General features: G+C 39.3%; 1 protein-coding gene across 1 annotated transcript; it reads right to left on the bottom strand.

Annotated features, from left to right (window-relative positions):
- Positions 1-2,787: 2,787 nt before the first annotated feature.
- LOC135702987 (cytochrome P450 4c21-like) lies at positions 2,788-22,973 on the bottom strand. Its single transcript, XM_065224068.1, has 6 exons — positions 22,627-22,973; positions 22,252-22,504; positions 22,065-22,191; positions 21,824-22,000; positions 3,417-3,837; positions 2,788-3,351 (listed from the first exon to the last, which is right to left on the bottom strand). The coding sequence occupies exons 1-6, from the start codon at positions 22,970-22,972 to the stop codon at positions 3,125-3,127; spliced, it is 1,551 nt and encodes a 516-aa protein (XP_065080140.1). The 5' UTR covers position 22,973; the 3' UTR covers positions 2,788-3,124.
- Positions 22,974-23,996: the final 1,023 nt, after the last annotated feature.

Raw genomic sequence — 23,996 nt, 5'->3', positions numbered from 1 at the left:
ATGTCGAGGTACGTATAATTTGGCGGATCTGGACTATTTGGTCAGGTGGAACGAGTTCTTTTACCACATCAATCAAGCCAGTTGTTTGTTGTTGTTTTGCTTGAGAGCAGCTTTTCGGCTTGGCACCTTCATATCTTCCTGAGATGTGAAAAGTGAGAATGCAAATGACAGTAATCTTGCTCACTGAGCAATGTGAGTTACCCGAGGTGCCTCAAAAAGAACTCTAAAATTGCTCATGATTAGGAACTGTCTTACCCCTTGGCTGTACTCTTGCAATAATCGCTTATGTGATAGGACTTTCGGCCTATGCACTTTTCGAACTCATCCATGCTTTAGTCACCAAAACAAAGTCTTATCGTAGCAGGCATATTGTCCAAAACCTTTAGCTGACGATCTAAATTGCATCCTAATCTAAGCTGCACGTTTATCAAGCAACGGCCTACAATTCAGTCGCCATGACCAGTGAATCTAAATTGCGCAGGCCGGGTTACATTTTGCATTTGAGGCAGCCGCCCAAAGTTATTAAGATCATTCTTTGCCACGTTAATGTCCCGCATAAACGCGAACCATAACCTAAAATGGTTAAAAATTGTTTATAATCCCTGATAAACTTTAACTGAAATGGTTATGGAACTTTACATGAACGTTTAATGATAAAGTTTCAACCTTATGTATTATGGTTTTTTGGAACTGGACCTTACAAATAATGGGTTGTTAAGAACCATTACCGTTCCAAATTCTTGTTTTCTCCATACATTTTCGGAAAGAGAACTATATTAGAACCTTTTAACTTATGGTTTGAGAACTTTAATGGTAATGGTTATGGTAGTCAGTAAGGTCCACGAATGGTTTTGTAACATCGATCAACTTTATGTGGAATATATCGCCAATTGGTTGCCTGTAATTTACTGATTACCAATTCACGATATATTCCACGTAAAGTTGAGCGATAATACAAAACCATTAATGGACCTTACTGACTACCATAACCATTACCATTAATGTTCTCAAATCATAAGTAAAAACGTTCTTATATAGTTCTCTTTCTGAAAATGTATGGAGAAAACAAGAATTTGGAATGGTAATGGTTCTTAACAACCCATTATTTGTAAGGTCCAGTTCCAAAAAACCATAATACATAAGGTTGAAACTTTATCATTAAACGTTCATGTAAAGTTCCATAACCATTTCAGTTAAAGTTTAGCAGGGATTATAAATAATTTTTAACCATTTTAGGTAAGGTCAATTTATGGTTCGCGTTTATGCGGGGTGTTCACTAGACAAGTCTTTCCTTTGCCTGATATCATGTTAAACATCACCATGGAAAAGAATTGTTCGAGCCTGGACAACATTTTGCTCATAGCTAATTTGAGGCCGGACTGCGTAGTTTGACGGTCGTTGTGCCTCATACGTTTAGCGTCTGTAATATAACAAAAGTATAGTGTAAAGTTATGTAAAACATAAAGTTATCAAGATGCCGTATTCGTGATAATGTCGGCGCCATCATAAGTGAATACGGACAAAGTATGTATGTCCTTCCGTGGATTACTGAGCAATATGGACCGGAGCCGAATGCGGTTTTTCAGCAAGACAGCATCCTAGTCGAAAGATATGTGGCCATCCAGACCCCAATTATAACCCCTTGGATTATTCAGTGTGGCGCGTCAGGAACGTCAAGACCTGTGCCAGACTCACCTCCAGTTCAGCAAGCCTCAGACAAATATTGACCCGTGCCTTGAGATATATGGATCCGGAATATATTATCAGAACCTGTCGAGCATTCCGGAAGCGTTTAGAGGCCGCAATTGCGGCAAATGGAAATTCTATCGAAGATTAACATAGGTTTAAGCTCTTACAAACATATTTCTTTTAAATATTTTTTTTTTCACTCGGTAAATTTTCAGATTTTGTTTCGTTTTCAGAGTGTATAATGATGCAAACATTATCGCGCATACGGTAACTAAATGTTACATATTGACCTTAAGGAGAAGTTTACCGCCCCGAGAATATTTATTTTCTCCGGCACAACTATTAATATGATTTTACGCAAAGTGAACAAAATCAATGCGGGCCTTAGTTGAAAGGCAAATAGAACTCGTTAATGCCATTTAGATAACTTCAATCCAATTTTGAAGGTTATGTTTCTGTAATTATTCAATCCGTAATAGTTTTGTACCGTCAATAAACGGCTAAGTAAACCTCAAAACAATTTTTCTCAAAAAAACTCCAGATGAAATAATTTAAAACTTTCACAGATTTGCTAGTAAGGATCCATACTAACTTCCTGTGATGAAAAAACTGAGATACATGAAAATTGCAAAAAAGAGCGTTCAGATATAGCGTTTACAAATCAATTAAGTTCATATCAATTCCATGGAGCTAAAATTCATAAGGCGCTCTTATGGAAATCATACGTTCTTTTGCCTCAGTGTATATTTTGGTAAAAGTTGGAAATAGAATCCTTAAATTTACAATTTTGTTTTTTTCCTTGATTTGTTTTCCGTCGATCTTGTTTTCCGTGCTGAGTATGCTACCGAAGCTAAAGCCCTACAGTAAAAGTATGGACGTCTGTCAAAAGTTGTTCCAATCGATCCGTCAAAATGCACCGCTTTGCTCGATTGGAACAGCTTTTTTCAGTTTTGTGGTGACAGTCGTCCATATTTTTACTATAGGGCTTTAACCGAAGCCACGGAGGCAGCACCCACACCTGGACCCTACCTATCAACCCATCAACTCATAGACCGGGGACCAACGGCTTTACTTACCTTCCGAAGCCAGGCCGTTCGGTGTGAGAAACAGTCAATTACAAATATGTATAAAAATTTAACTTTTTCAGCTCTGTTTATATCGAATGATTCTTCTATTTTTGTTTGCTACTTTCATCAAAATAAAAGCCTTATTCAAATTTTGGGTCAAAATATTAATTTTCTCCTAATTTCCAGGACCACTGTGCACGTGATTTGGAGACAAAGCAGCTAAAATCGAAGCGCTAATTAAACATAGTAGGAATCGTTCACTTTGTACATTTATGGTTTAATTACTGCAAGGATGAAGAAATTACCTTAAATATGTAAATATTAACACCTAACAGAACCATTCCTTCTAAGAAATATTAATAAAATTACTAGTCTCTACCCGCCTTCTGCACCGGTGCCGCTCGCAAAATATCACCGGTGACATTCATCGAACCCGTGCACCTCTTCGTCACTTTAATCATGTGATCAAAGGGAAGCTTCATCGTCAAATCGTGCCGGTAGCGTACATCCTCCGGTCGAATCTTCGTTTCGAACTGGAAATTCCTAATCAAATAAATCAGCATGACCTTCATGCTGAGCATCGCATATCGCCATCCTGAAAGCAGAAATTAAGTTATTCGAATCCAATTAGACCGGCTGTAAGTACAATATGCCACTCACCGATGCATATCCGGTTTCCGCCGCTGAATGGCAGGTACGCAAATGGGTGTCGATTTTGCGAGCGCTCTTCGGAGAACTGTTCCGGGTCGAACTTTTCCGCATCCGGGCCCCACAGGTCCTTCCGGCGGTGCAACGCGTAAAAGTTCATCACGAAAATGTTCCCGGGAGGCACCTTGACGCCGTCGATTTCGATCTCGGCCATGTTTTCCCGGGAGATGTTCGGTGCCACCGGACAGTGGCGTAGGCACTCCTTCAGAAACTTCTCCATGTATACCAACTGCTTCAGACTGTCCGGATTGATATCCGCCTCTTCGGTCGGCATGAATTCCATGATTTCGGTGTACAACTTTTCCTCAATGTCCTTGTAGAAGCACAGGAACAGGCAAGCGTGAGCTATCAGCAGCCCGGATGTGTCGTTGGCCTTTTGAAGAGATAAAAGATGAGACAACTATTTGGGCATTTCTAGTAATCCTATATACAGAGATTCGTGACTTATTTTGTTTACGAAAGCTGCCAACACTTGCCGCGGTCGTGGTCTACGCTACGAGTTCGTTTGTTTACGTTGTTTGAATTCTCAGTGAACTGGTGAACTATTTTTTCCTTAAATTTCGAATAACATTTTATTGAATGTGAAGTGCATCGTCAAGTATTTCAAAGCGCGGTCGTGGAAGTGCAACGAAGTGTAACAATTAGAATTTTTTATCCGGTTTCCGAAAAAACGCGGACTTCTCAAAAAATGGCTAGCGTTCTGCCGACTACCGTCGGATTTTCTCTTAAACATTTGTGCAGTGTATGGAGTGATGCATATGGGTCATTCCGCGCCAAGTGGTCACAAAAAATTGCAATAGTGAAATTGACCTCTTCCGATTTGGACCAAATTTGGAGGGAATGTTCATTTAAGTTCGAATTTTAAAAATCCAAAGTTGTATGCTGATCGTAGCACCCCTCGATCAAGGGGCACATTTTTCATTTTTCATTATTTTTTAGAAACCACTACTTTCTTTTGTTCATATCTCCGGAACAAATAAAGCTACAAATTGCATTAGGTATTATTTTAATAAGGAAATTAGACAAGACATCTAAATCTGCATTTTTTGTTTCTGTACAGTGTTGCCAAATATATTTTTTATATATGTTTGAAAACTTTAAATGCAATTTTCTCATAATACGTGTCGTTTAATTTTCATTTTAAGGACACCATCGTGTTTTTCACCTTTTTTTACATAAGAAACACTTAACGACAAAAAGTAATTTGCGTAGTTCCTGAGATATTGCATTTTGAATGAACGAAAGTCATAAATTATGAGGGTTATTTTTTTAACGTTTCCTCGTAATAAGATTCATTCTCATGACTTACTGTGTTAAATAATACTTGATGGAAACAAAATAGGTATGATAAAACCAATAATAGTTTTTTTTGCAGTGTTGACAAATTTAAATATTATTTAGTGGCTGAAAACTTTACACTAGTAATAATCTAAACGAATTGCATTATAAATTAAGACATTCCAATACATAAAATATTGTATCATCGATTTGATCGATTTGTTTCTTACATTTTATTATAACAGTGTAAAACATAAATTACAATTTACTTATTTTTCTTCTCAAGGCTAGCACTTCGTGATGATTTCTTTCCATTATTATTCAAATCCACTTGCTTTGCACGTTTCGTTGCCACAACTCTAAAAGCTGAACCAGTTGTGGCACCAGTAACAGTTTTCATAATAATGGTATCAATACCAGAAGGAGCTGCTGCATGTATTGAACGAATACCAGGAATAGATGCAGCTGAAGCAAAACGGTGGAACAGTATTTGTTTTTCTTCGGAACAGATCTCAGATGACACAAATCTAACGTTTGTATTGCAATTCTTCATTGCCCAGTCATAGAGCTCCTTTGGCGTGTAAACTAGCTCGCGTTGCCAATCTCTTCAAAGTTCATCCCAATCCGTCGTTTGGTCCTTTGCCATGTGCCGTAACAAAGTAGTGCCACTCAGTGGGCACCCCAAATTTGCTTTCAGGGAAAACCAGGGTACCGCACCATCAGAGAAGTACGAAATTTTGGACAACTGTGATACCTAGGATTTGAGATACTCTATGAAATGGCGCTGGAAAGCATGAAATGTTGTTGTGCTGTGCTCTAAAGTATCGGACATTATGACGCAGTTCAATGGTACACATATATTCTGGTGTACAGTGTAGGCAGCAAAAGTGTGAACGGTTGCCAGCAAATTATTATAATGAATACCCTGTACACTTAATAAAACAAAAGAATAGTTTTCAGAGAAATCTGCCACTACAACGACTTCACCTTCACGTAAGCTATGACGAGTGAATTTGAAAAACTCAGATTGTTTCGCTACAATATAGACGTGAATAATTCAAGATGAATTTTACCTGCAGATAGCTGGTCATTATCCATGTTTTTTTTAACCGCCAGATGACATTGCACGCATACTTTCCGACCTTCGATAATTTTTGGCAAAGTTCTTATTATACTCGTCATGAAACCGTGCAGAAATTGGTTTCAAACTCTTGCGACGAATAACTGTATGCAGATTCAATGGGTTGCAGCACTGCCGTTGCATTGTCGCATACAGGTCTCCATGGCCATCACAAACACTTAGCATGGCCATCACAAACACTTTTCAGTTCCGTAACACCAGAACGAAGCTTGTAATTGTGTTCCACTGTTCGGGACCTAACACCACCAATTGGACCAATAATTTGATCTATTGTAGTATTTCCCGTGTCCTTAGTTTAGTGCATGTCGCATTACTCCATCACTATTGAGAAATGATGAAGTATTCGATTTTTTTTTACAGTTGTCATTCTTGCATTTATCTCAACGATCCGACTCTAATTGAAAGGTCCCGCTATTTATACCCTTCGGAGTGTTGAAAAACCCTCCAAAGGCACGCCCCTTTGTCAGTCAAAATTGGATTCCTTAGCAACAAAATTAAGGAATGACACCAATATTGACCATGCATCAGAACCGTAGTCTTAAGCACTTCAAAAAAAATCCTGTTCCCCTAGTTTGAAGTTGTCAGGACTAGGAATCAGTGGTAGATCTTACATCTCTTAACGTACCACGAAAAGGTGATCTACCCACTTTACGGGGGGTAATTGTGTTTCTTGTGTGTTTTAGGGTGTCGGAAGGTGTTTATGGGTGTTTCTGCATGTCGACCTAGCTGTCAAAACGTTTATTAAAAATTAATGCTTACAGGCTAGCATTACATCCACTTTTGTTTATAATCAGAATTCTTTTTTTTTTGCTTTCCAAAAATTTACCAATTTAATCATGTGAAAGCACGGAATTCCAGAAATAATGCACACGTCTATGTAAACAACTTACAGGAATTCAAATTCGCATCCCTGATCGTCATCCGCAATACCTATCTAAAAGAATGTGCTGTGTATGTATGTCTGGAGTTCCACTCCGATCTCAAAAAGTACTCCCTCAGCCGTCGCATTCTCATGTCATGATGCTTGACATCCTGGCTCAAACCAGTAAAGTCCTCTCGAATCCATCCCAACCGAATTCCAGTCGCAATCAAGCCCAGATAACCAAACTGAGCACACCCCTTTCTAAGCAACCGCTGGATCTAAATTTCGCAAAAGAAACGAAACTATTTGTAAGCGGCAGCTAGTAGGATGGGTCTCTCTGATTTGGTATTGTGTATATGAAATCCACGACTAAAGGGCATCAAACACATTAGAAAGAAATATCTGTCTTCAGCTATCGATCAATAATTGATATGATAATTATTATCCGCTTCATTCATATACAGTTACAGATATTCTAGCTTGTTAGAGGTTGAAATTGTCTGTTTTTTCAATGTTGAGCTTGATGTTGAATCTTCTTTCCTAATTGCGGGAGTGAGGTGTCCCGATCAGTTTTTTGTGGAATCCTACCGATTTCTGGAAGTCCCTCCTTCAGAAAAAAATCAACAAAAACAAAAAAGGGCATCAAATGAATGGCAGTGCTGCCAGAAAAGCTATCTTATGTAAAAATGCTGTGAGACACGATGGTGCAATCAAACCAAATATTTAGATGCATCAAATTAAAAAAATCACGTTTAAAGTTTTTAGTTGCTAAATAATATTTAAATTTGGCAACACTGTTCTTGGTAATGTAATCGATTTTTTTTTCTTTAAATATTATTTCACACAATAAGTCATGAGAATGAATCTACTTATTAAGAGTAAATGGAAAAAAAATAAAAAAAAAGTTTTACCCTCATAATTTATGACTTTCATTTATTCAAAATGCAATATCTCAGGTACTACGCAAATTACTTTTTGTCGTTAAGTGTTTCTTATGTAAAAAAGGATGAAGAACACGATGGTGTCCTTAAAATGAAAATTAAACGACACTTATTATGAGAAAACTGCATTTAAAGTTTTCAAACAAAAATAAAAAAAAAATATTTGGAAACACTGTACAGAAACAAAAGTTACAGTTTAGATTTTTGTCTAATTTCCTTATGAAAATAATACCTAATGCAATTTCTAACTTTATTTGTTCCGGAGATATGAACAAAAGAAGGTAGTGCTTTCCAAAGAATCACGAAAAATGTAAAATGCGCCCCTTGACCGAGGGGTGCTCCGATTAGCATAAGACTTTGGATTTTTTAAATTCGAACTTAAATGAACTTTCCTTCTAAATTTGGTCCAAATCGGAAGAGGTCATTTTCATGTGCTGTGTACACTTGGCGCGGAATGACCCATATATTATGTCAAGCTCTAAGGAGGGAGGGGGGTTTAATATTTTGTGACAAACAATGAATAAGGTATAGGAAAAACGTGTCGAAAGGGGGTTAAGTTTTCCTCAATTTAGCGTGACATAATTAATGCATCGTCCCTATGTTACAATAATAATTGTTTGGTGGTATGTATCTAGTTAAAATTAAAACTTCTTCCAGTACCACTTCAAGCACACGCAATTATAGTTAGCTAAAGAATCAAGAAATATTGGCCGTATGATTAAAAATAGTTTACTTTACTTTCCCGTGCTTTTCTTACGGGAAAAGTAAAGTAAACGCTTTTATTCATACGACCTATTGCTGAAAAAAAAACAGGAATATTGCGCACTTCACACCAAACTGGACAAATAGGCACGTTTTCACTTATTAAAAAGGATGATAAAAATGCACGATTTCGTCATGGTGTCTTTGGTGCACTCATTCCTTATTATATAAGCAATAAGTGTTCCGAAGACACCATATTTGACGGAATAAAGACTGTACTCGGAAAAATGCAACAGACAAAAATGATAACCAAAAATTCATTTTGGGTCGGATATTTTTGAAACTCTCAGGGAATAAATAAACACATATTAGCAAGGGGCAAGACAGCTCCTAATCATGAGCAATTTCAGTGTTGCTTTTGAGGCACCTCGAGTAACTCACATTGCTCAGTGAGCAACATATGAAGGTGCGAAACCTAAATGCTGCTATCAAGCAAAACAACAACATAAATCGGAACTTCCGGCCTACAACTCCAGATGGGTATGGTTGCGATTATGAACTTTCGGTCCTAAATTTCCTACGGTTTCCAGCTCCCGGGATCGCTCCTCGAATGGCCTAGGAATAAAAAAATATCAAAACGTACGTGGGCTGAGGACTAAAATGTACTGACAGAAACGGGACTGAATGACCGGATCTATGCATCGCAACTTCGGATCACTTTATTCCGTCTTCAAGTGACCGATCTCCCCTGAACAGCCAAAGATCGCGCGATGGAGGCGTTCTGACTGCTGTTTCAACTAGACTAATCAGCTACCTTAGTACCTCGCTCATTTCCAGCCTGCTGGAACAGCTCTGGATTGTCGTGGAATTTCCACAAAACATCATCCGTGAGCATCATCGTTAGGTCTCGATTGAGTCCCCGATCTTCCGCATTACTATTTGCGACTACAACCAAGCTGGTTTACAGTGGCGCTTTACCAACAATGGCACACCATTCACTGACCCCACTGCTATTGCATATGCCGGTGGCTTGCTGTACTCGTTTGGACGGATTTAACTTACACGGATTTAGTCAAATAAACATTTTTCCCAACCGAAACGGACGTTTCCTAGATCTTGTCCTGGCAAATGATTTCGCATTACCGGCCACTGATCAGTCTAGATGCTGACCATCCCGCTCTCGTCGTGTCATTCAGGTTACCTACTTCGATTTCAAATAGAGCAATCTACATTCTCTCAATTCTCAATTCTCTTCATCGACTCTCTATTTCGTAAATAACTCGGCTACAAAAACATTTGCTGTCGTCTTTGTCGTATTATATGCTAGATTGTTGCGTCTTCCCATCGATCTGGGTGTCCAAAATATCCGGAAATATCTTGACACGGCCGTGATGATCCAAAGAGAACGTCGATGAAGAGAATCGATCAATGCAGAAAGGGCCTATTGAAAAGTGACGCGAGAATTTTATTCTGTTTACAAACAAGACTGACGTCTAAAATATCGATAGTGAGCATGCAATTCTCTTCGTCGATTTTCTCTTTTGTTAACAACTCGTGTTAATTAACGTTTGCTGGTGCTTTTGATAGCCAATACAACCTGTTACAACTCTGCATTGAACAAATTCTAGAAAATTGTATCGCTTAGCTGTATCAGTGTAAAGAGAAAATCGACGAAGAGGATCGATCATCTCGTGCATGCTCACTGTCGATATGAAGACGGTAAACGGAGTAAGCCAAGTAGTAAACAGACAGTAAATCGATGACCGTCGATTTAATTTTGAAGTGCATTGAGCTACTCGCGAGTTACTCGCAGCAAAAACGAAGCTCAGAGTAAAGCTGTCGCACCCCTTGCATATTAGCTATGTTTTTGCAAAGCTGGTTTATTCAACCTCCTCTCCTAGGCTAAATGCCCGCACCTCAGACTTAACGCTACCCATCAAATCCTGTGCAACATTTGCGCCATATTTCTAATACACTTTCACTTTCGTTTTTGAAAACCTTCCCTGTTTTCCGGAGCTTGTCCTTCATAATCGCCCAGAATTTTTCTATTGGGTGAAGTTCTGGCGAGTTTGGCGAATTTGCCTCATTCGGCACACAAACAACATCGTTGTGTTCGTATCAGTCCATCACCGGTTTCGCGTAATGGCACGGCCAAAACAGAGCGTCAACAGAGGTGCTTCTGGAGCCATTCTTCTCACAGATCGCCTGCCACACTAAGTACTTCTTGGCAAATTTGTCGACCTGCTTCTTCCTGTGGACATCCAGGATGAACATGTCGACGAAAAACTCCAGGCCGAAGATCTGCTTGGCGTCCGCTTTAATGTACGTCTCGTCGTCCATTACGATGCATTTCAGCTGCACCAACCACTCACGGTACTGTTTATCGGTTCTGTTAGGCGCCTTCCTTACCTTGAAAACATGAAGTCCGGCCAGCTTCATTGTCTGCTGGATGAACAAGACTGAAGAATTGATTCGAATTGCACTTGAAATAATCCCTCGCCTTCCTTGCGTTCACGGGGTCGTTCGTATTCGCTTTTCTTCCGCTGCCAGCTCGCCGCTGGGTCGTCTGGGTCTCTTTGAATGATTTTATCACACGGTACTTACCTTACCTTACCTTACTTTACCACTCAGGCTAAGGCCTTGTTGTCCTCTGCTGTCCGAAGAAGTCGTATCCACTCTACTCGATCCATGGCCACACTTCGCCAGCCTCGTAGTCTGCGAACGACGTGCCCAGCCCACCGTAGTCGCCAAATTTTTGCAATGTGGACCATGGATGGTTCTCCCAGCAGCTGGTGCAATTCGTGGTTCATTCGTCTCGTGCACGTTCCGTAATCCATCTGCACTCCACCGTAGATGGTACGCAACACCTTCCGTTCGAAAACACCATGGGCGCGTTGGTTTATCTACGAGTATAGTCCAGGTCTCGTGGCCGTAGAGGACCACCGGTCTAATCAGCGTCTTGTAAAAAAAAAACTTCGTGCTGCGGCCGGAGCGTCCTCCGGGGTCCAAAGTTGGCACGATTCCCTGCCATAACACTCCTTTGAATTTCTCTCCTGGTATCATTTTCGACGGTCACCAGTGAGCCCAAATACACAAACTTATCGACCACCTCGATTTCGTCACCGTCAATCTGAACTCGTGGTGGGAGGCTAACATTGTCTTCCCTAGAACCTCTTCCTTTACTGTATTTTGTCTTTGATGCGTTGATGGCAAGTCCAATCCGCCTAGCTTCAGCCTTCAGTCTGATGTACGTTTCCGCCATCGTCTCAAAGTTCCGTGCCATGATGTCAATGTCATCGGCGAAGCCAAGAAGCTGGATGGACTTCCTGAAGATCGTGCCACTCGTGTCTATCCCAGCTCTTCTGGTCACACCTTCTAACGCGATGTTGAATAGCAGACACGAAAGTCCATCACCTTGCCTATCCCCCTTCGAGACCATCACACGGAACATGGTCGAATTGTCGATTCCAAACTGTTTCGCAATCCACCTGTGGGACAACCTGAATTTTCCAAGACCGCTCCCATAATTTTTTGTCGATACACTTTTTGCTTGGAAGCCATCTCGATAGCCAATTGACAGATTGTGACGAGATTTTGCACATGTAAACATTACACTCTAAACTAGTTTTACTCATAATTTCATCAATTTTTACCCATACTCAAAAGAAAGTGTTGCATTTGTTTTTGAGTACAATCTTTGTCAGCAATATTACCAACAATCAATACGAAACTAACGATTTGAAATTGGCTCACTACTTGACTAGCCTATTGGTCCCAAGCAAACGATTAACGTACCCCATTCTAGTCGAAATACTAGTACTACGCAATGTTTGTTTTGATTCGCTATGAAAGTTTGGCAGATAAAATGAGGGGTGAGAGGATTTTCCTATGTTTCGAGGGGTGAATCGACTAGCTTGGGACCGAAGAGAGTACCAGAGCTGAGCCAAAAAGTTGAGCACGTTATTTCCGGACCTTCTAGTATAAGCGAATCAAAACAAACATTGTGTAGTACTAGAATTTTGACTAGAATGGTGTACGTTAATCGATTTGCTTGGGACCAATAGGCTAGTCAAGTAGTGAGCCAATTTCAAATCGATAGTTTCATATTGATTGTTGCTAATAGTAAGTTGGTACGCCACTCGTGGCCCGCTAGCACGCCTCTAGTGTTGGAAATCGAAAATCTTTGGCAGAGGTTTGTTTACACTTCTTTAGAGAACAACTTGTGTAAGTTTGATCAAAGTAGTCGTTCGCGTTCAGAAATAACGTCAAATGGAACTCGTGTGCGTAAATAAAACCTGGTAAATCCGGAGTGGTTGGGATCCAAGCTCGCTAAAGTGCTCAAGATGCCGAAAACAACAGTTTGTCAGAGTGTGGAAAAAAAAATCAGCGATCCTGCGAAAAATACTGGGCAATTTCAAAGCAGCGACTTCGACGAAGCGGCGGGGCAGTCAAGGACACCCAGCAAATGCGGGAAAAATTGAAGAAATGAGCTGATTCCGTGTCCGTTTCCACTGTGTGGGCGCTGATGGGCTCCATCAAGAGGAAGGTTCGAGATTTCGTACGAACTGGATAAATGTAACCATGTAATGCTGTAGCTTTGAAGTTTCAATAAAAGTACTGTAAAGCAACCATTAACGGACTATTTAAACTTATATACTGGTCGAACGAATTACAGGTCTTTGCTAATTACAGGAATTTTGCTGATTTTCAGCGATTTAAATTTGGTGTGTGGCTGTGAAGACGAACTGGTAGTGTCTAATAGCACATTTCATTTTTATTCAGTTCCGGTCGAACGTTTAAATTTTCTCAATAGCATTGCGGCTCGAAAGTCATTTGAAGCCACTCAAAGAAACATGGTTGCCTGTGACATTACAAAAAGATCTCTCAAAAACCGTGCTGCTGTTTTGACAAAAAATTCTTTGCGTGTCTCTATCAACTTATCTGCGTTTTACTACTTTTCCGACGACAAAAAACTTCTATCTTTCGAAATAAAAAAGTTTGTATCGCTGCGCCATCTTTGCATCAAAAGCTTTAACTAGTTTTATCCACAAAATTGTTGTTCTAATTAATTCAAAATATTTCGCTCAATACGTCCACGTAGTTGGATGCAATACCAGAGCCCAGATTAATACCAGATTATACCATCGATTTTGTTTTGCCGCTGTGCTGTTGACTTAGCTGAGCCACTGTCTGCAATTTTCACCCGGTCACTCGATGAAGGGGTTTTTCCTGAGGTATGGAAGCAGTCATTTATGTTTCCCGTCTTCAAAAATGGTGACAAGAAAAACGTCAGGAACTACAGAGGAATAACGAGCTTATCAGCTGCGTCAAAGCTGTTTGAAATAATTGTCAGCTATATGATTCTACGCCAGTCGCACAGCTATATTTCTACCGTTCAACACGGTTTTATGCCTGGAAGATCGGTCACGACGAATCTACTAAGTTTCATCAACACTTGCAAAACTGCTATGGAAAGCAAGGCTCAAGTTGATGTCATCTATACTGACCTGAAGGCGGCTTTCGACAAGATCGATCACAATGTGCTGTTGGCTAAACTGTCACGTCTCGGATCATGCTCTAAGCTAGTGTCTTGGCTGAACTCTTACCTAACGGGAAGGAAACTCCGCGTTAAATTTGACATCCGGTGCTCCCCAAGGAAGCAACTTGGGACCATTATTGTTCACACTGTTTTTCAACGACGTTGCTTCGAAATTAGGCTTGGACTGCGTGATTATCTACGCCGAAGACCTGAAAATTTATCGATTATCGCATCAAGGATACTTCACTTAAACGAGTTGAAGTGATTACTGTGCTGGATCCAAAACTGACGTTCAATTCTCACTACACTTCGATAATTGCCAAGGCGAATTGACAGTTGGGCTATATTTCGAAAATTGCAAAGGATTTTACGGATCCATATTGCTTGAAATCCTTGTATTGCGCGCTGGTACGGCCAATTCTCGAAACCGCTTCTGTTGTTTGGACTCCAAATGATGTTTCCTGGACCTTAAGGATTGAACGTATCCAGCGACGATTCATCCGGCTAGCACTGCGTCATCTACCTTGGCGCGATCCGTTGAACCTCCCTGCCTATCCCGATCGATGTAGACTGTTGGGCATGGACACCCTTGAAAGAAGGCGAAGACTACAACAGGCGACATTCGTGGCGAAGTTGCTAAATGGTGAAGTCGATTCTCCCCGGCTACTTTCTATGTTGGACTTCCGTGCTGCTCAACGTCCTCTTTGGCAGCGGTCACTACCACAGGACAGATTTCACCGTACTTTGTTTGGATATAATGAACCAATATCGTCGATGATTCGAGCTTTTTCGGTGGTGGAGGATCTCTTTGAGTTCGGCGAAACTTCTGGTCGTTTTAAAATAGAATTACTAGTTTGTCAATTTTGTAGCTGTTTTGAAAATGTGTTCTCATATTCATTAAGACTACATATGTGAGATGAATTACAAATAAATAAATAAATAAATAAATAACCAGATTTATCTGTAATCATACAGATTTTTTCTCAATATTTTGATACAGAATCTGTACACACAGCAGCAGTTCCATTTCAAACGACAATTTTATTTTAATTTTTTTGATCGGCCTTCTACGATTATGTTGAAACTTTGCACAGTTGTTTGTTATTGTCCAACATGCCATTTTACATATTTGGTTCCCTAGTTTTGTACACGACTAACACTTGAAAAGGGCTTATGCAAAAATGATACGCATCAATAAAAAAAAACATATATTTTGCGAACGATTTGTTTGATTGAGATGGTGTCTTCGAAGAAGTTGCGGACAAGTATTGTGCCTTTCAAGAAAAAATATACACTGTAAAAAATTATAATGTTTTTTTTTCCAAAAAAAAATCATATTTTTTTAAACTATTTTTTTAATATTTATTTTGTAGTTTAGATAAAGAAAAACCTTTTGACACTGTGTATTTGCTGGGTACATCATAAACAAAAAAGTTATGACTTATTGAAAAAATAAGTATTTTCCAAAATACTACCAATAGTTATCGAATATCTTTAATTTTTTTTTTTTTCGAGGGTTGACCAACTGCAGTCTTAATAGGCTAGCATCTCGGTAGGGCTCTCCATTCGATACACAATACTAACAAACGACTCGAGCTATGGTCAACCGGTGAACACTCGTGTTTATTTCAGTTACCATGGAGACGTAATTTGTGATTAGCCCCGGTCCCTTTCAAATTGTATAATTATTTATGAACGGCCTTATATTTGAAATGACGTTTCACATTCATCTAGTGATGTCCGATTTTCATTCGAATAATCGTTTAATCGATTAACGAACCGAAAAGTAAACTATTTATAATCGGTTAGATCATACCAATATAAGCATTAACAACTCCACAGGATCATCACCGATCGTTTCAAACATGTGCTGCACTCTCATTCGTGGAAAAATGGCAGCACAGCGAACAAAAAATAATCGATTAGTTGTTAATCGAGTAATTAAAAAATGGGACATCTCTGATTTTGGTGAGATTGTTTTGATAAAAATTAGCGCAAAATTTCATCTATTCCGAGGGGGCAGCAAAACCACAAAATAACCTTGAATACGGGGGTTCTCATTGGATGAAAGGGACCGTGAAAGAAGACACTAAAATAGTAAGTTTTTCTTCCGACCGTTTCATCTTAGTATTCATCTTTGCTATGGTGCTCACTAGGTCACTGCAGCTTTTAGGCTCGTATTGTGATCAAATGTGGACGTAATCGCCCCTGCAAACAAACACGCCATCCGCCCGCCTCCCACGAACAAAAGAACAATCTTGCAAACAAACTATACCAATGAGCCCCAATCCGCGAGAAACCGGAAAATGACGTGCCCATCTACAAAAGCAATCACGCCCTAACTTCGAAGCTCTCCGGAAATATGTGCTAAATCATGATAATGTAAATGGAATACAGTAATGTCCCAATTTTGTCAGCCACCTTTTTTGAAAATGTTTTCCAATGTTCTACAAAACCCATGCCCTTTTTCAGTAATCTTCTTGAACCTATTGCACCAAAGTATACTTTAAATATCCCTCTTAACGATGAATGAGAAAAATTTAGATTTATTTATATGTGAAATTATTGAAAGAAAATAGTCTGAAGTGCGGAGGGTTTGACAAAATCGGGTCATTACTGTATTTAAAATAAATAAATTCATTCTTACCTTTTTATGGGTGTTTGATTATTAAGTGCTATTATTACCTGCTTAGAGTTGACTCCTTTAAAATACTGCATAGAATTTACCTCATTATTCCTCAGCTCCATCGATTTCCGTTCCTGCGTGGTTTTTGTGATAGAACCATGCTCGGCATATTACCAACAATCAATACGAAACTAACGATTTTAAATTGGCTCACTACTTGTCTAGCCTATTGGTCCCAAGCAAACGAATAACGTACCCCATTCTAGTCGAAATTCTGGTACTACACAATGTTTGTTTTGATTCGCTATGAATTTTTGACAGATAAAATGAGGGGTTAGTGGATTTTCCTATGTTTCGAGTACCAGAGCTGAGCCAAAAAGTTGAGCACGTTTCTTTGGGACCTTCTGGTCTTAGAGTTACCTCTATGATATTACCATAGAGGTAACTCTACGACCAGAAGGTCCCGAAGAAACGTGCTCAAATTTTTGGCTCAGCTCTGGTACTATCTTCAGTCCCAAGCTAATCGATGCACCCTTCGAAACATAAGAAAATCCACGAACCCCTTATCTTATCTGTCAAACTTTCATAGCGAATCAAAACAAACATAGTTTAGTACTAGAATGTCAACTAGAATGGGGTACGTTAATCGATTTGCTTGGGACCAATAGGCTAGTCAAGTAGTGAGCCAGTTTTAAATCGTTAGTTTCCACCGGTTGATATTACCCTGTAGTACGACTTGGGCGTGCACCATGCAAGTAACTCATCTCTCGTCAAGATGATGGGATATGGGGTGATGGTGAAGGGATATAGGAAACGAATAAAAGAACAGAGAGAAAGGTATTAGCATAGATGTAACTCTAAGACTAGAAGGTCCCGAAATAACGTGCTCAACTTTTTGGCTCAGCTCTGGTACTCTCTTCGGTCCCAAGTTAATCGATTCACCCCTCGAAACATAGGAAATTCCAATAACCCCTCATTTTATCTGTCAAACTTTCATAGCGAATCAAAACAAACATTGCGTAGTACTAAAATTTCGACTAGAATGGGGTACGTTAATCGTTTGCTTGGGACCAATAGGCTAGTCAAGTAGTGAGCCAATTTTAAATCGTTAGTTTCGTATTGATTGTTGGTATTAGTATTGGTTACATTAATCCCCCCCCCCACACACACACACACACACACACACACACACACACACACACACACACACACACACACACACACACACACACAACGAAAAAGAAACATAGATGCACAGACAATCAGAAATAACACATTTAATATTTCTCTCCACAAAACATATTCACTAAAACACTACCGCCATCTGTTGAGTATCATGTGATGGATAGTTCGCTGAACAGATGGCGCTAGTGTGCAGACGTCAAACGCAAGGGAACCGACCGTGCGGGCCACTCAAATTGATCGTCCTACGACCTGCGAGTGTTATGTCTGTTTGTCTGTGATAGAAGGGTTATTAGGAAAGTACAACTGCATTATAACTATTAGTGCAATGGATGAACGTTAGTTTCGGGGTCATTTCAGTGTTAGAGTTTTGTTAGTATTGACCCGTATTCAGCCCTGTCGGCCCCTCGAACACTAGTCGCAGGCAGTTGTTGTTAGGACATGCGACACTGTAACTGCTACTATGTTAGAGGTATGACCCGTCAAATTTCGAAATGCAAAAAAAACTGTTAGAACTTTCTTTAGTTAACTTTACACTCAAAGCAAACTATTTACCTTTGCATTACTGTAGCGAATTTAAAATTACTATTTTATTTTATGCTAATATTAAAATTATGATAAAACTACAATTTACGACTCCGTGAAATTAACTCGCATGAACCTTTCAAATCAATGAACTGGAGAAAAACTACAATTTTAACAAATTACAAAAAAAAAATAATCATAGTGACGCTTGACAAATCATCATAAAGCCCCGCATCCTTGGACAGGGAGTTATCGAATATCTTTAAAATAGTGTTAATATTAAAACACATTAAAATTACAGAAAAAAAGTTCATAATGCTTAAATTGCTTAAAGTTGTTATTTTCGAGGTTAAAATTCACTTGTCGCATAATTGGAGCAATTTTCGCTCTTTTGAGATGTTATTCGTGAGTGTTCAATCTTGAAAATATTTTTAGCAAAAATCCCAATTAATTGTCTTAAACTTTGCTCTTCACAGTTTTTCAATCATAGGGAAGCTAGAGAACCATATATGTAAAATGGCATGATTGGCAATAACAAACAACTGTGAAAAGTTTCATCATAATCGTAAAAGGTCGATCCGAAACGATTTGTAAATCTGTGTGGAACTGCTCACAGATTACAGATTTTTAGAAAATGTACAGATTTTTTTAATAAGTGGAACATATTGTTCTTGTTTTATTATATTTATGAATTCCGCTAAATAATCGATTATTCATTTTGAGCAGCTTCAATTCACTCTTGGCACCAAACCCAAATCGCATTTTTCACAAAATGAAGTATTATTACATTACCTACACACCAAAAATTGAAATCGAGGTCCAGCCAAATGGATTGTTGAACTGCTTCCAGCACAAACAGTTTTTACTGAACAAACAGCAATCCTGAAAGTTTTGCTGGACGATCAGTTAATTGCATGATCTGTCAAACTTTCGATCATTTTGCGTTTTACATTCCTTTGATCTTTATGTTCAGAAATAGCAAGTCGGCTAGAAAGTTCCTTTTTTAACATCATCATCGTGCAATTATGAAGTAAATTTATGAACTCTATCATTGAATCAATATGGTAATACTTTAATATTTGATTTCAGAGCAGTCAAGTGCTAAATTGCTCGAGTTTTGTCTATACGACTGTTGCAATTTTTACCCGTCAATATTCTCTTATATTTGCCCAATAAATAAACGAGTCAAATTAATAATTATGAACAAGTTTTCTTTCGAAACCAAAAATGATATTCAATTTAAAAATAAACCATATTGCTGGCTATACAGCAAAATAATTGAGGTTTAGTTTTGCTTCCAGCACGGAAAAATCCAGCAAAATTTTGCTGGTTAACGGCAAATGGGTTTGTATTATCGATCATTTTGAAATGACTTTTGATGTTCAGATGTTCGGATTTCTAATTTCTTGTTTGCCAAGGCGAACCAGCCAATTGCTGAAAGCCTTGTAAATAAAAGAAAAAAAATAATCTCTTGTTCGATAGGATATTAGTTTTCCTTTCTTATAGTTTAATTAATCAAAAATATTTGGTTTTGTTAAATCGATGAAACCATAAAGGTAACTCAAAGACTAGTAGGTCCCGAAGAAACGTGCTCATTTTTTTGGCTCAGCTCTGGTACTATCTTCAGTCCCAAGCTAATCGATGCACCCCTCGAAACATAGGAAAATCCACGAACCCCTCATTGTATCTGTCAAACTTTCATAGCGAATCAAAACAAACATTGTGCAGTACTAGAATGTCGACTAGAATGGGATACGTTAATCGATTTGCTTGGGTTCAATAGGCTAGTCAAGTAGTGAGCCAATTTAAAATCGTTAGATTTCACCGGTTGGTGAAACCGTTCTAGAAACCCACAAACTGATTGATTACGGTTGGAGACTCGAAGAGTTAGCTGAATTATTTTAACACTTGAATAGTGTCATATCTGAAAAATAACATGTCTAACAATGTATGAAGTAAGTTTGCCTGCTGGTGAGCTAGTTTTTTTTTCAGCTCAGTTCATGAGCGGATTACCCTCCTCCAATGTTAGAACTGTAATGTATTCACCGTATAGACGAGTGCACCGATGGATTTGAGTGCATTGTTGATCCCACCATGTCTTGACGTCTTCACTAAATTCAACAAAGACTATTTCAAGTGCGGATTTCTCGCGCAACACGAGACAAGGGCCTATCATTGTTGATCGATTCTCTTCATCGATTTTCTCTTTCGCGAATGCTGCAAATTAATTTTCCATAGGAAGCTGCACGCTGACATCACGAATGAATGCAATGAACTCCCGTTCATCGGTTTGACAGACAGCAGTGGTTTGTTTACCTTTATCTGTTAGTCGATTCAAGTGGATGCTAGTTTTAAAATTTTAATAACTATAAGATGTGTCATCCAACGATGTTCTTTTAAAAAATCTTCCTTTCTAAAAAATCAAAAAAAATATTTTCAAAAAAATTCACAATTTAGGCATAACATTTGATAACGGCACAAAAGCATTTGTAAACAAACTTTATAAGGCCCTTTACACGCGAACCAAAGTACATCCACGCAAATCAACAACATCATCGGATAGGGGTAACTATCACCTTTCCGAAAATAATATTGGTTTGCGTGGGCGTACTTTGGTTCGCGTGTAAAGGGCTTTAGAAAGTTTGTTTACAAATGCTTTTGTGCCGTTATCAAATGTTATGCCTGAATTGTATTCTAAGTTCATGTAAACAAACCACTGCCAGATGTAAACAAGTTCAGTTAACTCGACGCCGCAGCTCCCTATTGAGTGTGTTGTTTCAGGTGCAAGCTAACATCATCTTCTGTCGAACTGTGCTGCGAGCTTAGCGAGAAATTCGTTTATGTTGCCGTGGTAAACCCAAGAGAAAGGCTCTTTTCAAATTTTACGCGAAATTTCATCTTGTTTCGAACCTAGTATTCAGAACCGCACTACCATTCATACTGGCGACAACGCTCTGATGGGACAACGAAACCTTACCCCCAAACTCCTCCCCTGATCCTATCCTTCGACAATGTACCTCTCTAACCTCGAGTAAGCCGCGAGTATTCGGCCCAACTCCTACTAGACATAGAATTAAGTGAATTTTGTTACAAACAAAGAACAATGAACTATCGGCTCCGTAAAGCTAACGCGATTGAGCCTCCCAAATAAACGAACTAGTTAAAAAAAAAACCTAGTATTCATTGGCGAAGGGGTTAACTCTTTTTAAGGAGAGTTTCAGGTCCATTTTAAGAGCTTCTGTTATTAACTCTCAACGTCAAAAATCTACCCCATTTCATTCCAAAATATTTTCAGAATAAAAAGATTTTTCATAATCCTATTATAAAAACTTGAAGAGTTTCCGCTTTTTTTAGATGGATATTAAAAATATGTGTTCTGAAATGACGGAGCTATGGTAGTTTTAGCGTTTGTAAATACCAGACGTTGCGGGTTTGAGAGTTAATTCGATAGCGCAATTATTTTCTTCTGACCGTTTTACTGGCTCTCAAATTAGTGTTCTTGATGCACTTCCAGAGCTTGTTATGCCTACCAACTCATGTAAAACATTGCAACAATATCTTACCCCTGTGATGACTGCATAGATATTGTCATTGATTTCCGTTTCACTGAAGTTTTTGCCATCCTGGGAGACGCTCAGCAGTTTGTCGATCAGAATCTTTGGCTTGTGATCCTCGTCCACTTCCTCAATTGTTTTGCTGTTGTTGCATAAGCCTAATGTGACGCGTCTTTCAGTCACAAGCTGAACGTTTAATGTATCATTTAGTACTTTTCCTCGATACATACTTAAACAATGAGCTACTCACTCGATTGAAAAAGTCACACACAACCTTCCTGGCATGCAGCAGCTCGTAGTGGTATTTGGTCAGCCGGTACACGATATTCGGATAAAGATGAACGCTAACCATTCTTCGGGCCGCTTCGCCGAAAGCTCTAGAAAAAAGTCAATTGTCTTCACATGTGCTCTGTTAATCGAAACCGAATTGAACCTACATATCTAGCCCATCAACAAATTCCTCCTTGCCTTCCCGTTTGGTGATGTCACTGCCCAGAGTCGTCCCGCAGGCCATCTCCAGCGTGCAGACCGAGGTGTACTTGTGCATACTGACGGTCGCTCCGTCCGGGTTTTCGTTCAGGTTGTCCACCATTTTCCGGGCGCACTGGACAAATATGGGAATGAAGCCGTGCAGAATGCGCAAGTTGAAGCTCGAGTTGAGACGCTTCCGGGTCGTGCGCCATAATTTGTCTAAAAGTGGGCAGAAGGAACACGACTCATAACAATTTCTTCGCGTTTAATAGCAAATCAATAGAAATATAATCTATCCTATATTTTGAATAATTTAGCAACTGATAAATCAATCAACCTACATTTCGAGGTGAACAATCCATGCTCAAAGCCAGCGAAACTATACAGAAACGGCTTTTCCAGACACACCGAACTCGTCAATATCTGTTGCACCAGATCCGGATGGCATGTGAAAAGTAACATCTTCGGACCGGCCCATACCCTCACTAGCCGATCGTGATCGTGGAATATCTTCACCAATATGGCGAACCGTTGCACATCGTCCTTGCCGAACATCATTGCCCCATTCCCCAGCACTGGATAGTGCTGTTTCAACTGCGGTAAACTGTCAGCAAACTTGTATCTTCGCCTCTGGCTTAGATACAGCAGACAGAAAATTAATCCCACGATAACCGCCAGCACAATCATGTTACCAACCCTATCATCGAACCGAGTAGAACTGACTCATTATTGCAGCAACAAGTGCTAATCAACCGAGACACCGATCGGTGGTGACAGTTTTCACGCCCCTCAATTCAATAATGGGTGAAGACAATGAAACCCTTAGATCATTCCAACTGGGCGCGATAATCGTCATATGAGTCTACACGCATCAACAACAACTACTTTCCTCGGTGCTATTGGAGCACGAACGACTTTGGTAATTGAAGACATTACTAATTGAGCACCAGTAAACGCATGTTTGCCCAACACCCGCTAAGGGCTGAACTGTATAATAAATGGTTCGTGTAGGCGTCAATCTATATGACGGTAGCTGTAATTGAAGATTATCGAGGACTTCTAAATCAGAAAACAGCTCTAACTTCGGCTAAAAAATCAATTGATCACATGATCGAGCAGCTTAGTCCCAACCTTTTACCAGAGATTTATAAAAAATGAGGAGCAAATCTCGGAGTTCTTTTTTTCTACCGAGCTCGGCTGAGCAAATCTCGGCAAAAAAAAATTTCACTGAGAACTCAGCAAAATGACATTTGATTGCTGAGTCTCGGATAATGGTTAGCTGAATCTCAGCAAACAAATGAAATGTTTATTGAGATCTCAGCAAAACTTTTTTTTTTTCTGAGATTTGCCCAGCCGAGCTCGGTAGAAAAAACTAAGTGTTGACTTCGAAACCCATTGACTGGTTACGGCACCAACATTTAAACAGCTTCAATCTGATTCGATTTTTACGACTGAGCAAACGCATTTTGTCAGCCTTTTCTTTAAATGAAACATATGCAATACAAAATGCGGCTGATTCCGAGTTGCCGATAACAGGTCAGCAGGTTAACACGCAGATCAAATGGAAATGTTACCGAAGAAACAGAGGTTTCCGACAAGAGTCAAACTCACCTGAGAAGTGAAAGCAGGCTGTGCTTGTGAACGAACGTCACGTTTATTTTTGCTGTTCTAATTTTTTTTTTTCTCTACTTGGGTGCTGCTCGAGTGAATT

Source organism: Ochlerotatus camptorhynchus, unplaced genomic scaffold (genome assembly GCF_037179485.1).
Source record: "Ochlerotatus camptorhynchus isolate MF236.1 unplaced genomic scaffold, CSIRO-AGI_Acam_v1.1 ptg000204l, whole genome shotgun sequence".
NCBI lineage: Eukaryota > Metazoa > Arthropoda > Insecta > Diptera > Culicidae > Ochlerotatus > Ochlerotatus camptorhynchus.
Note: the sequence above shows the minus strand (reverse complement) of the source record. Positions and strands in the feature narration are given on the sequence as shown.

Bases quoted from the DNA above. Each gene is read 5' to 3' on its own strand.
- LOC135702987 (XM_065224068.1), bottom strand. From the start codon at position 22,972: ATGATTGTGCTGGCGGTTATCGTGGGATTAATTTTCTGTCTGCTGTAT. The intron at 3,838-21,823 runs GTAAGATATTGT...TCTCTTCAAAAG, and splicing joins TCTATGCAGTCATCACAGGG to GCCAACGACACATCCGGGCT. The intron at 3,352-3,416 runs GTGAGTGGCATA...TTCTGCTTTCAG, and splicing joins CGGAAACCGGATATGCATCG to GATGGCGATATGCGATGCTC.